The sequence below is a fragment of the Micropterus dolomieu genome, linkage group LG19 (genome assembly GCF_021292245.1).
Source record: "Micropterus dolomieu isolate WLL.071019.BEF.003 ecotype Adirondacks linkage group LG19, ASM2129224v1, whole genome shotgun sequence".
Lineage (NCBI taxonomy): Eukaryota > Metazoa > Chordata > Actinopteri > Centrarchiformes > Centrarchidae > Micropterus > Micropterus dolomieu.
This window is the reverse complement of record NC_060168.1, coordinates 19,354,592-19,367,566: the sequence shown is the minus strand read 5'-3', so window position 1 is coordinate 19,367,566 and position 12,975 is coordinate 19,354,592. Positions and strand designations below refer to the sequence as shown.

The 12,975-nt window shown below is 40.7% G+C and overlaps 2 protein-coding genes across 3 annotated transcripts; both read right to left on the bottom strand.

Moving 5' to 3' along the window:
- Positions 1-1,013: 1,013 nt before the first annotated feature.
- On the bottom strand, positions 1,014-3,863 carry LOC123957871 (inositol-trisphosphate 3-kinase B-like). Its single transcript, XM_046030960.1, has 6 exons — positions 3,806-3,863; positions 3,201-3,414; positions 2,505-2,721; positions 2,278-2,379; positions 1,840-1,911; positions 1,014-1,645 (listed from the first exon to the last, which is right to left on the bottom strand). The coding sequence occupies exons 1-6, from the start codon at positions 3,861-3,863 to the stop codon at positions 1,394-1,396; spliced, it is 915 nt and encodes a 304-aa protein (XP_045886916.1). The 3' UTR covers positions 1,014-1,393.
- Positions 3,864-6,230: 2,367 nt separating this feature from the next.
- Positions 6,231-12,255, bottom strand: LOC123958354 (seipin-like). 2 transcript variants are annotated; one of them, XM_046031679.1, is made up of 10 exons: positions 12,190-12,255; positions 10,822-11,077; positions 10,595-10,673; positions 10,323-10,466; positions 10,172-10,207; positions 9,161-9,295; positions 8,955-9,052; positions 7,876-8,005; positions 7,642-7,723; positions 6,231-7,549 (listed from the first exon to the last, which is right to left on the bottom strand). In XM_046031679.1, exons 2-10 carry the CDS (start codon positions 11,070-11,072, stop codon positions 7,443-7,445), a joined length of 1,062 nt encoding a protein of 353 aa, XP_045887635.1. In that variant the 5' UTR covers positions 11,073-11,077; positions 12,190-12,255; the 3' UTR covers positions 6,231-7,442. The 2 variants fall into 2 exon arrangements, with proteins under 2 accessions (XP_045887635.1, XP_045887636.1); XM_046031680.1 differs by lacking the exon at positions 10,172-10,207.
- Positions 12,256-12,975: the final 720 nt, after the last annotated feature.

Below are 12,975 nucleotides of genomic sequence, written 5' to 3'. Positions count from 1 at the left end.
AAGACGACCACTGCTTTGCTAAAGAAGCTGAGGGTAAAGGTGATGGACTGGCCAAGCATGTCTCCAGACCTAAACCCTATTGAGCATCTGTGGGGCATCCTCAAACGGAAGGTGGAGGAGCGCAAGGTCTCCGACATCCACTAGCTCCATGATGTCGTCGTGGAGGAGTAGAAGAGGACTCCAGTGGCAAGCTCTGGTGAACTCCATGCCAAGAGGGTTAAGGCAGTGCTGGAAACTAATGGTGGCCACACAAAATATTGACACTTTGGACATTTTGACTTAGGGGTGTACTCACTTTTGTTGCCAGCGGTTTAGACATTAATGGCTGTGCGATGTGTTATTTTGAGGGGACAGCAAATTTACACAAACTGTACACTCAATACTTTACAATGTAGCAAAGTGTCATTTCTTCACTGTTGTCACATGAAAAGATATAATCAAATACTAACAAAAATGTAAGGGGTGTACTCACTTTTGTGAGATACTGTGTGTGTGTGTGTGTGTGGTTATGTGTGTATATATATACATATTTATATATATACATATTTATATATATATATATATATGTACTCTATGGAGCCATTGAGTTCTTGTAAACATTCTTGTAGGACTCAACCTTGTAAGATTCCCAGAGAACACTGATATCTGCTAGCTTGACGCCTGAGCTACTGTCTCTACCTTATCAGTATAACTGTCAATGAGTCTCCCTAACAAGGACAGTTACATGTTAGAAATAACTAGAGCTGGAAGATCAGTGAACACTTGTGGGGTCAGTTAATGTCTCTAAGCTAGACCTGTTAAAATGTGGTTCTGTAGGTTTGAATGTTTGGCTGCACAGCATGAGTTTGAAGCCGTTAAGTCTGTATATTTAATTTGGAATTGCACATATTTCATTTGCCCCGCGACCCTGTACACAGGATAAGCGATTGAGGATGGATGGATGGATGGATGGATATATTTCATTTGTTAAGTTTATGGAATTATTAGTGATGTGGACATATGGAGACTGAGCAGACAGAGGCATTCATTGTTTATTTTACTTGGAACGTTTAAGATGCGTTGCAACATGTGAGAACTTTGAACCCAACAAATAAAAAATAAAATAATGTAATAGAAAAGCAGAGAAAGTCTCTTAAATCTTAAAATCTTTGTGATAAAACACTCTCTCCACAGTTACATTACCAGTAAAACGACATCAGATTTCTGTGTACTTTAGCTAAATTGTACTCCCTCGTTTCTCTCCTCAGCCCGTGAAGACAGATTCCCCATAAATAAATCCTCCTCTTCTGTCACTTCCAGAGTATGAAAAGAGGCAACAGTTTAAAGTGTAACAGCAAACCATTTTGTCCACCTGATCCTGAATTTGAGTGTTGTTTTAAGGGGTGTCTCAATGTCATATGACACTCTTTTCTCCTCCACAGCTGTCCTCCTGCTGCCAGGAGGCCACACTGATGGCCTGGCTCAGAGAAGTGATGAGCGAGGTCAGACCGATGAGGTAGCCGTCTTCTCTGCTCCCTTCGGCCCACGGGACGTTATGCTGGAGCTCGCTCGTGTCAGGCAGTGGGGTCGTCTTACCAAAGTCTATCATCCACACACTGGCCCTTCTGTGGTGGTCGTGGACAAAGAGAAGCGAGCTGCCGATCACCTGACGAGGTCAAATATATAAATGTATGTAGATTAGAAAAGATAAGAATATGAAGCAAGGTTGAATTTGAGTGAGGTGAATAGAAACTGGATCAGCATGGACCTCTGGACTTAATATGGTCAATAGCTGCTATAAAAGCAGAATTTAACAAGAGGTCACTTGTCGGGATCCCAGGTCTCTGTGGTTAAACCAACCTCATGGGTTCTGAAAAACAGTGAATTTTTCAGTGCATCACTCAGGGCCAAGAGTCTGGAGTGGTATGCTTTCTGAGAAAACAGATGGGTAGAGTTGTGGTTAAAAAGCAACAGATAGTTACACACATCACAGGATAAAAGATGAATTTAACAACCAGTACTGTTGTTTTGTGCACACATAGATAGTTGTCTTTAGACATACACAGCAGGGATCACAGTACATGGATTATGTATTGGAAAGTAAATATTCTCCAATCATTTCTTCACTTCATTTGCAGGTCAGCAACTGGAGACTAAAACTGAACATATATCGCATTTTTATTCCATTTTAGTTTTTGAGGCAGCTCAGTCTGCTTCATTAGGTTTGGTCCTCAATCAGTGTTTTAAAAGGAAGCGCGGTGTAATGTAACTGGTGTTTCTGTGACAGACAGAACTGACCAGGATGTCCAGCTGACTCCTGGTGAAGAACAGCAATGCCTCCGTGACCTGAGCTAAAGTCAGAATTTTCCCAAAGTCCCGATGGACGCTGCCGTCCTCCATCTGGCTCACAGAAAAAGAAGCACAACAGCGCCGACATTTGACGTTTAAAAACTTGTAGGGAATTTAAAAGGTTCAGGTAAATAGGCATTTTCAGGTAACATGAGTTATGCAGTGATTTTACTGGCCTTTGCTCCTACCATGATGCCCTCTATCCTGAAGCCCAGCGTGGACGTAGAACTGGTCGTATCCCTCCATTGAAGGTATCGCCACTTGGTCACTCCTTTCTGAGCGTGCTCCTCCGCTGACAGCGCCGACGGGTCTATTTTCACCATCTTCTGGTACATGTCACTGCGCAGGGTGGCCTTGGCCCGGGCTTTAGTCACTTCCTCCTCCTGGTACGTCCTGAGAAGGAAACTCTCACAATGTACGTTAAAGACATATGACTATAGGTCAAAATTAAAGTCCACATCATCGAACACTAATTTAATAGTCACAGTCACACCAGAGGTATCTGGCTCTAGGACACAAAAACAAACAGACATTCTGATTAATAATAAAGAAAACACTTTACTGAAAGTTAGCTATTTATAAGAGCTAGGTGAATTACATCCCCACTTTAGCACCATGACTGAAATTAAAGATCAGATGAAATCCATGCCATACAGTAATTTTTTATCTTTTACACTGTCAGAGGCACTCAAATGTTGAGGTGAAAAAGAGTGAGTTTAGGATGCTGAACAGAGAATCAAAATGAACACACAAATGTCAGTGGGACCACAATTATCTAAAGAATTTAAATGTAATTTATACATTTTGAGGCCTGCAGCACAAGACTAGACTGGTTGCTACTAGTGTAAACAAAAAATTGCTTCTAAACCTACCGTACTCCCATCTTGCAGTCCATGATAACTGGTCTCCGCAGGCCACTCAGCAGGTCTTCCAGGCGGATGTAGCAGTGCTCCCCCCTGGTGACCAAACCGTGGTACTGTGGGACAAAGGGTCTCAGCATGTCTCTCATCAGACAGTCCAGGCACTTTGCCTCAGTTTCATTGTATAGTTTCAAAACCTCCCCTCCCTCACTCAGCTGGAAGTTACCTGGTGAAAGCAGCAAGGAAGGGACAAGGGATCATTAGTTAACCATGTGGGCAATAAAACAAGAGAGCTGACTGTGGATATCATCTGATTTCAGGACCACCCTTCTAATTTGAGTGTATTTTACAATTTAATTGAAATCTTGTACATTTATTTGTATTCTAAAACACGCTGAATAAACTCAAAATGTATCGTGGTCAAACTAAAACATCTCCTTTTCCTGAAGAAATGGCATTGTGGAGATGTAAGGTTGTAACAGTAGCAGTGATATTTACAAAAGGGACGATGTGAGCTCCATCCAGTAAGCAGTAATGTAGCGATAGAATGAATGTGTTTCTGTTTAGATCCTCTCATATTCATTTGTAGACTTTTGGATGAATTGTAACACACATGCCTTGATGTCCAGCCAGCTGGACCCAGGAGCTCTGCCGCTGCATCGACCAGTGCATCATGGTCAGATAGGTTTTCCAGGAGCGGCACTGAGGCACAAAAGAAGAGCACGTTATGTTGTTGTCTTCATGCGAGGAAAACGTTAAGAAGGGAACATATATGCTGTTCCTGTCCATTGCAGTGTAAATGTCATTATCCACCATCCATTACCTATACAGCTTATTGTGTTCAGGGCTGGGAGGCTATCCCAGGATGCATTGTTTTTTAAAAGGCATTGTTGTTACTGTGAGGTAACATTGCTCAGTCACTGTGCTGACCTATTATACTATTATACGTGGAATTATCCCACCTCCTTATTTTGGCTACTGTTCAGAAATAGATGGAAAGCCATTTAATGGGGTACATTAGTAAAGTAATAGTAAAAAAAAACACCTCTTAGGTCCACTGTCCACATCAGAAACTGTTATGAGCGTCCCTGCATTTGGTATTTATAAACAGCACATACCTCGACAGTTATGATCTGTTTTGTATATACACAAAACAGCTGCCACCAGACACAGGCATGGCCACTGAAAAGCCCCAGAAAAAACAAGGAAGCTAATGTAGACCTGAGCATGCTCAGTCGAGATGCTGTGATGATTGCTGTTTGATGAAAATGTCTTAATTATTTGATATGTGCAGGTGTTTTTATTCTGTCCTTCTGTCCACAGACTACTTGTCAGTGACAATGCAAAATGACTACACTGAGAAAATCTACTTCCTATACTGCTCCCTTCTGCTCTCATATCTGTAGCAGCAGCAGCCAGGCATGCAAACACCATTCAAATCTGACCTTGTCAAAGTCCTCTTTCAAGCCCATGCAAATCACCAGGATCACAGGTGCCAAGAACATTTGAGAAAAATAGGTTTAAGTCTCTGGCATGATAATACAAAGCAGCCAGACGTACAGGTGTGATGCCAATGCATACATTGAAAAAATGAAAATTTAGTTTTAAACTAAATCCATTCTGTGTTTCTCCCGGTCACTCTCACCTTCCTGAATGTCTGCCTTTTTGAGATAGCATCCTCTCCTTCGCTGAAGACCTCATCGCTCTCTGCTGAGGAGAGGCTGATGGAGGAGCAGGAGGAGTTGGAGGACGAGGACTGCAGAAGCTTGGAGAGGATTGGATGTGGGGAGGCCCTCTGAGGTGTTGTGGAGCCCCCTCTCATTCCCAGCAGCACATCTGCCTCTTCATCCTTCCCCTCATTCTGTCCCTCCGTTTCTGAGACAGGAGTTTCCTTCCTCTCTTGATCCTCCTCTTCTTTTCTCTCTATCTCAGTACTGGAGTTTATACCTCTACAGTGTTTCCGCTCGCTGTTAGTGCATCCTTCCCTTCCCTTATCAGCATGGTCCCTCTCTTTTTCAATCCCTTCCACTGTTCTTTTCCCGCTCCACCTTACACTCTCCCATCTATCTGGATCAACTTCATAGCTCCCCCATACCCTCTCTTTCCTCCTCATCCTCCATTTTGCCTTCACATCATCCCTTGCACATCTTGCATTCAACTCAAAGTCCTCTTTTTTTTCCTTTCCTTGAACTAACTCACTCCCGTCTTCCCACATCATATCATCTTGTCTGAGAGAGTGTTGGTGAGTAATGCTTGACTCTGAATTGAGCTCATTGTCCTGGTCCTGGTCCTCTCCGAGTCCACCTATAGGCTGACTGTAAGGGGGGAAACTTTTTGTGGATTGGAGTTTGGGTCTGGATCTCAGTCTGAACCTCCTGCAGCTACTGGAAGGCCCTTCACTGAATGTCAGATGCTGGCAGGTCTCATCTGATAGCTTGGGAGAAAAGTCTTTATCCAAAGTTTGCTTATTCTCTATCTCCATCTTCATTCCCTCCATGTGGTTGTCATCCGTCACGTCCATCTTTTTGTCGAGTGTGCAGCGTGGATGATGAATCTCCTCCATGGGCCCACCATGAGCTTCTACAAAACAGGGGCATTTTGCATGTATTTGAGGATATGCATTTATAAGTCTAAACGCCACTCTAACATGCCCTCAGCAGTTTTTCTAAGCTTTCTTAAAATGACACAAATGGAAATACAAAACTACAAATGATCATATGTGATGATAAACTTACCTTGCCGGTGTCTTCTACCTGTTTTCTGTGTTAGAAAGCTCTGTGCCTGGCAGTGAGTTACGTCCCTCTCCCGTTCTCCCTGCTACTGCCATATTTTGCATGCAGTGACGTTTTTAAGTTTCCAAAGCTTTATCTAGCCAGCAGTGCCACAGGCCAAGAGTGACATCCAGGAATGACATTGTGTTACATAACAGGGCGGAAATAGAGTAACGTGTCCTCCCACCAAATATGAGTGTGTACTTTGTGGGTTAACTGTTTTAGGGCAGCATTTTCTGACTGCAAGAAAGATTAAACAAGTAGTCTGATGAACCATTTTAAAAGGTTTTATTGGAGCAGGTAACCAGAGTGTATGTTAGAGTGGATATGCAGCCAAGTAATATACATTTTGGCTTAAAACTCAATCAATTTCAGATATTTTGTGCAGTATAAATGGGTGCACAGGTTGCCTCAAATGCTTTAATTATAATATTAGACTTTTCTCAATTAACAAACAGTTTAACAGATTGGTAAAGTAACATACAACTGGCATAGTAGTTATAATTTGCAAAAGAAACAGTTTCACAGTCTTACATTTCAAAGCTGAAAGAAGAGAGGTCAGTGTTTAGCATTTTAATATATATTTGTGCATGTCCTTGCCCCAAAGTGTTAAGTGTTATAAAATATTACAGAGAAGAAAAGAGTGACTTTAAAATAAATGTCCATGTGTACAGATATAAACCATGAAATTTAAATACTTATTAAATTGGTCATTTTTTACATGTTAATTCCAAAAGTTTTTATTTCGCAATACTAATTTCCTCCGTTGAGTGTTTCATTTCATAATACAAGTTTTCATCACAAAGTCCTTGTCTCTCAATCGAGACTGTGACAGTTTGGCTCCGCACTCATTTAGACTGGAACAAGAGTCAGTCACGTAAGTGGCTCTGCTCTGTTTGACAAAAAAAGAAGGGACATTATGAAATAAAATGGACACTGCATTGTGAAACAGAACTTGAGAAAATTTGTTCTTGAAATAAAATCCGATGGAATGAAACAAAAATGACCTGCAAAAAAAACAGTGTGAAAAGAAGCAGGATGAAAACAGTTCATGATAATTACCTGTTTAACAAATGTATTATTATTTCAGAATTTCACAGTTAAGTTACATATTTTGTTTTGAAAATGTATTAATATGCATATTTATTTCATAATTTTGTATATATTTAAGTGATAAAAGTAATAAAAAGGCACTGATAATGACAGATTCAGATGTGTCAGTCCCATAAATCACAGGGTCTTTTACATTAGAGCTGAAACACCAGTGTGAGACACAGAGGACATAATGTCAGAGCAAAAAGAGCCACAGCTCAAACAGAGCGGCTCAGATCATCACACAGGATATTTGTGGGGGTGTATGAGTGCTTTCTGAGTTATTTTCAACCACACATCTCTTTTAAATCTTCATCTTTGCTGTCAAGCTGGCTCTCTATACACTTTCTCACTCTCCTTAGCTAACGGCCCCAGGCTGCCTCTGTTTCATTTATTTCACTCTGACCATGTCTGTTCTGTCACCAGAGCGGAAATGGAGCATCCCCTGGCTTGGATCTGTGGGGGCTGTCTGGAGAGGACCCAACAGCTCTGCAGGACCTGTCAAGGAATGTATTGTTGTAGTCAGTACTAAGTGACTGATGCAAATACCTTGAATAATGCTGAAATTGTCTGTGCCTGTGTTTTTGTACCAGCAGCAGCATCTTTTTCGTCCTCTTGCTGCTTGTTGCTCGTGTCCTTTTCCCTGTCTGACAGCACTCCATCTTCTCTGAGCTGTAAACAACAAGGAAAACAAGCACTCAGAGCTTGCTGAGTGCAGCTAAAACACACGAGAGGCATCTGGTCATAATTCACACTCACTAAAACACAGCTGCAGCTAAAGTTAAAGTTCAGTGTTGTCTGTGGTAATGGGCCTCTCATCTCACCTGCTCTGGTTCTAAGTTCACTCCCACCAGCAACCTCAAGTAGCTGAGGATGAAGACGAGACTCAGGAAGATGAAGTTACTGGACACGCCTACCAAGGCCGATAGGATGGGGAAGTTAAACATAAAGTGTCTGACAAAGACAAAAAAAACATTTTATCATTAAAGCATTACAGTAATTGTGATCTGATTAGATGTAAAAATGTTATCCTAAGTACTCAGATCCTTTACTTAAGTAAAAGTACTAATTCCACACTGAAAATACTCCATTACAAGTAAAATGGTCCCTGTCAGTGTTTTATTATTACATCTGATGTTTCTGGATTATTAGTACTGCTGCATTAATGTGTATGTTGCATTTTACTGTGGATGTTCAAGCTATTTTTATGTACTTTATGTGGGGTAGTTTAACCCATAGCAATGCATCATATTCTATAAAATCATCAAACGTTTGTAGCATTGCTGTTTTCAGCTTTGTGTCGATGTATTTTCAAGATATTCCTAGGGGACCTTTTATATTGTTTATTTAGCTGAAGGAGAATTTTCTCAACCTGGGGATACCTGACAGAAAGGGTATGAACAAGTTTAATCTGAAAAGTAACTATTAGCTAAAGTTGTCAGACAAATGTAGAGGATAAAAATTACAATGTTTGCCCCTGAGATGTAGTGAAGTAGAAGTGGGAAGTTGTATTAAATTAAAATGTACCTTGAATTTGTACTTAAGTACAGTACTTGAGTAAATACATGTTACATTACTTAGTCACATTCCACAATTTGGTTACAATCACTGAATTCTGGTCTAATTAGGCTGCTGGGTCTTCTTCCTCTGTATAAGAGCTTGTATAAGGACTGTCACCAAAATGTGGTGTTTAATGAGATTACTAATATTCTGTATATAGTACTAGGTACAAACATCTCAACATGTTATATTTCATGAATTTGGACAATTGTCTAAATCTAATGCAGCCTCACCTTGTGATTTAGGTTTAATTTTTATTACTTTCTTTTCTGTAATGTTTGATCATCAGATATACTGCATGTTACTGTCAGATCGAATCAACAGCATGGTGTGCACATCTTACCGTATACCAGTGAAGTGAGCATGAATGTAGAGCTGAGATGAGTAAATCTGCACCTTTTTGGACAGGATCTCAATGACAGCGGTGGACGAGGGGGCATACTGTGCATGAAGAAAAAAATAGTAGGTAGACATCAACAAAAAAATCTTTGCTTGCTATTGAAGCACACTACACATAACACCACTTCCAAAACACAGTGCAGGACTCACGGGGTCTTCTGTGTAGTCTGAGAAGAGCTCCACCTCCAGGACTTGTTTCTGCTCGGCGGCTCCACTCAGAAAGGCCGGGAGGAGCAGTAGAGTTCTCAGGGACCCCAGCAGGTCTGAATGGTATCGCAGCATGCTCTGACCAAAGCAGGACAAAACACAGTCACACCCTGGGGCAACGTTATACACAGTCTCCTGGGGATTCATTAATCTGCTGTTTCGTTACAAATAGATAATGCCACATACCCTGTGATGCACTGAATATTTAGAAAAGGATAATTGATGTTGTCACAGATGCAAACGTTTCACCTTAGGTATATATCAATGATTGGGTTGTTTAATGAACACTAACAAAAGCTGATCTCAGTGGACTCTACTCGCTCTACTACCTACACTGACAAAACAACAAAGAGAAACCCCTGTCCAATGTTATGAAGTGCAATATAACAGTTCTGCAAAGTTCAGTTTTTGTTTCAACTAAAACTCCAATTTTTTGTTTTGACTCAGCTCAAGAGTGAGCTTTGAGGCTGTACTTTGTGGCAGGGGATTTGACTGAAAGGTGTTTCGTATTTTTATGAGGCTGATTAACATACATGGAGGTACAAGAATACTCAAGACAAAATCTTATAAGGTACTACAGTACAGAAACACCACAAAACAGACTTAAAGTAATTTCAACTCCTCTCTAATGTAGTGTCAGGCCTCAAAAGAAGTACCGGTATTTATTAGAGTACTGTTGCATTACAATGTACATATTTTACTTTCTGATTACACAGTGTTTAACAAAATCAATTGAAGTCAATGATGGCATCCCTTCCATAACTAAATTAACTGCAAGATTTTCACCTCCACTGTGTATTTGCATCCATCATTAGTTCACATCATCTGAGCACTGAGATCACCATTGTGTTGCAGTGCAGGTTTTGCAGCAAGCATGAGCAGCCTTAATCAGGCTCTGACCAGGTTGTGTGATTAGATTAGGTAAAGGTTATTGTGCGTCAGCGCTATACTCACAAAGCGAGAGCTGGAGGCGGACAGCAGTTGTCCTGCCTGAGAAACACACAGCAATGCAACAGTGAATCAGTGGAGTTTGCAGGAACTAATACTGAAGCGCTGTATGATTGTAGGTACATATGTGGCCACCTAGGAGTTGTACAAATCTTACAGAGCGGGAAGAGGAGGCAACTTGCCCTCCTTCCTGAGAGAAACAACCTATCTTGACCATGAACATCCCCAGCTCCTGATTGGCCTGAGATTCAGGCATCTCCAGCTGCAGGGACATCCGATATGTCTGGCCAAATGTCAGCACCTAAATGTACATTTTAAAAAGATTAACATAATTCTTATTTGAAAAGATGAATATTTAATATACAGACAAAGAGAGATGGATAGAGTAGATGACAAAATTGAACTATACACACACAAGTTCATACATACATGCTTCTTGTTCCTCATCAGAGATATGTTGGCCACTGGATAAGAGCACAATAAAGAGGCAGGAGATTCACAGTCTGTCCTGTAGGCAAAAATGTGAATGACTGAGTGAGAGTGAAAGCAAGAAAGAAGAAATCGAACACAAACACACACACACACACACACACACACACACAGTAACAACAGTCTGTGTTTTCCAGATGAAACTGGACAGGACTTCACATACACACCTGTAATAATAGTGCACAGGTGTGGAAAAAGCCGCCTTGGGCATGAAAGAGTAGTAGAAGCTTCCGTATAAAAAGGTAGCGATACTGAGGAGCAGGAGGACAACGGAAAACACAATAAAGCCCTGTATAACTCTCTGACGGGTATGTGAAATCGCCACAACGACGGCATCCTGGAGCTTCAGTAGCATCTGGCCAATGACTACCGACGGTTCCCCATCATCTCCTGGATGCAAATGACTTTCTTGATCCATGAAATCTAAACATCAACAAACAATGAAGTAAATGGAACTTTTTGGAAAAAGCAGCTCAAAAAACAACTTGGTAAAAGATAAAGATAAATGCAACCACACGACAAGCATGTTTTGAAAAGCTGAGCGTAGAAGTAATTAAGAGAATCATGCTGGATCACGAAGAGTAAGGGCCACAGTCTTTGTGGCTGAAATGCATTAAATGTCATCCAAAAAATGACCTGGTTCGTGTAAACTAGATAGATCAAGCACTGTCTGTTTAACATTATACAAAACTCAGTGTGGTTGAAGATGAAGCCTAAGACACAAGCACCACTTTGATAGTACGGAGAGCTGTGAAACCACTGAGTCCAATCTGAGTCACAAGCAGAGGCTTTTCATATCAGATGACTCCAAACTGTGTCAACTGCCAAACTGCCACTCTGACTGTCTTACATGCATCTAGAAACAAAGAAGCTACTAAGAAATGTGTAGGCCTATCACTTTTCTTTGACACAACATCCATTGTGTGATCATGTTGGTGGATTAATGGTATTTATCACTATTCCTCAGAGGATATCAAGTTAAGGTGTTCATTTTCTCATTTCATGTGGAAAGTTGTCTTTGGCTAAGCAAACAAAAGAAACAACAACATGGGAAACAAACAGTTAACACACACACATAGACAAGGACACATATTAAAAACAGTCTTAAGTCTCACCAGTCACTTTGTACAGTTCAGAATATTGATGGCATTCAGAATGAAGGACTTCTTAAATACATTTTTTGTTGCCAGAGGGACTCTATAGCGCCTCCTGAAGCTCGAAGGCTCAAACTGGCAGAAGACAGGATGGGAGCTATCTGCCAGCTATCTTCCTCCTCCTTTCTTTTAAAATCTGAGCCAAGGCCAAGTCGCAACTTGCTGTTGTGCAAGTTGCGACTTGCGCAATTTAAATTAACACATAACATGTAGATTTTCAGATCAAGAGTTATACTGGCTAGGATTTTAATGTGGGGATACTAAAGGATTTTTATCTCAAGATCCAAATCAAAAAAACAGTCCAATTTAAAAAGTCCATGTGGTATCTAACAGCAACATGCCTGCAACAGTACTCTGTCTGGCTATAAAAAAAAACCTCACCTCTGTTGGCCAACTACGAGCTGTTAAGAAAGCACTTCGCTTGACGTCTCCTTGTCCACAGCTAGACACACTGTCTTCTTACTGCACTGTTAAACCCCCCCAGTAAGTCATCCTAACCTCCTAAAAAGCTGCCATTGGACAGCGTTTAGCCCATCCCACATGAAGAGGGATGCTGCTGCCAACTGGAACAGAGTTATTAAACATGAAACTGACAACAGGGCTGAGGATTGAGAACTTCAGTTTATATTTTAAAAATATTTATGTAACAGTATGTCCCAATGGAATTTTTCAGTGACACTGGTGAACAGCAAAGCCGCACTATATCGTTTATATTTAGGAGAAGAAAAACAAACAAGAGTAAAATTACAGAAAATCAAGGCTACCGCTGATGTCCCCTGTAGGAATGTAATAAGACTAATTCTTTACACTTGGCATTTAGAGAGTCTGCTAAGATCCCCTAATATCTCATGGTTTCTAAAAAGTATGTTGCTACTGCACAAGAACATTTGCACTATTTTGTAAATTAAAAACATAAAAGGGAAAGTGCAGACATTTCTGTGACCTCAATCTGGATAAATTGATTAGAGTGTGAATGACTGGATGGAAGTGCAGATATGAATGTTTTGTAACCAATAGTGTATTAAACTTTGATATAAATATATGGCCTATATAAAAGAAACCATGCAACACAGAGACATATTTATTAAAAACCTCCCAAATAGGATATGTGCTTGATCATAAAGGAGGTGGTTAAAACACCTGCTCGCCCAAACCGGCGAGTTACAC

Excerpts from the sequence above, each read along its gene's own strand:
- LOC123957871 (XM_046030960.1), bottom strand. The coding sequence starts at position 3,863 with ATGATGCACTGGTCGATGCAGCGGCAGAGCTCCTGGGTCCAGCTGGCT. Across the intron at positions 3,415-3,805 it reads CCAGCTGGCTGGACATCAAG|GTAACTTCCAGCTGAGTGAG; the intron begins GCATGTGTGTTA and ends TGCTTTCACCAG. Across the intron at positions 1,912-2,277 it reads GGAGTCAGCTGGACATCCTG|AAAGCATACCACTCCAGACT; the intron begins GTCAGTTCTGTC and ends CTGTTTTCTCAG.
- LOC123958354 (XM_046031679.1), bottom strand. The coding sequence starts at position 11,072 with ATGGATCAAGAAAGTCATTTGCATCCAGGAGATGATGGGGAACCGTCG. Across the intron at positions 10,208-10,322 it reads TTGCCTCCTCTTCCCGCTCT|GCAGGACAACTGCTGTCCGC; the intron begins GTAAGATTTGTA and ends TGTGTTTCTCAG. Across the intron at positions 7,550-7,641 it reads CGAAAAAGATGCTGCTGCTG|GTCCTGCAGAGCTGTTGGGT; the intron begins GTACAAAAACAC and ends ATTCCTTGACAG.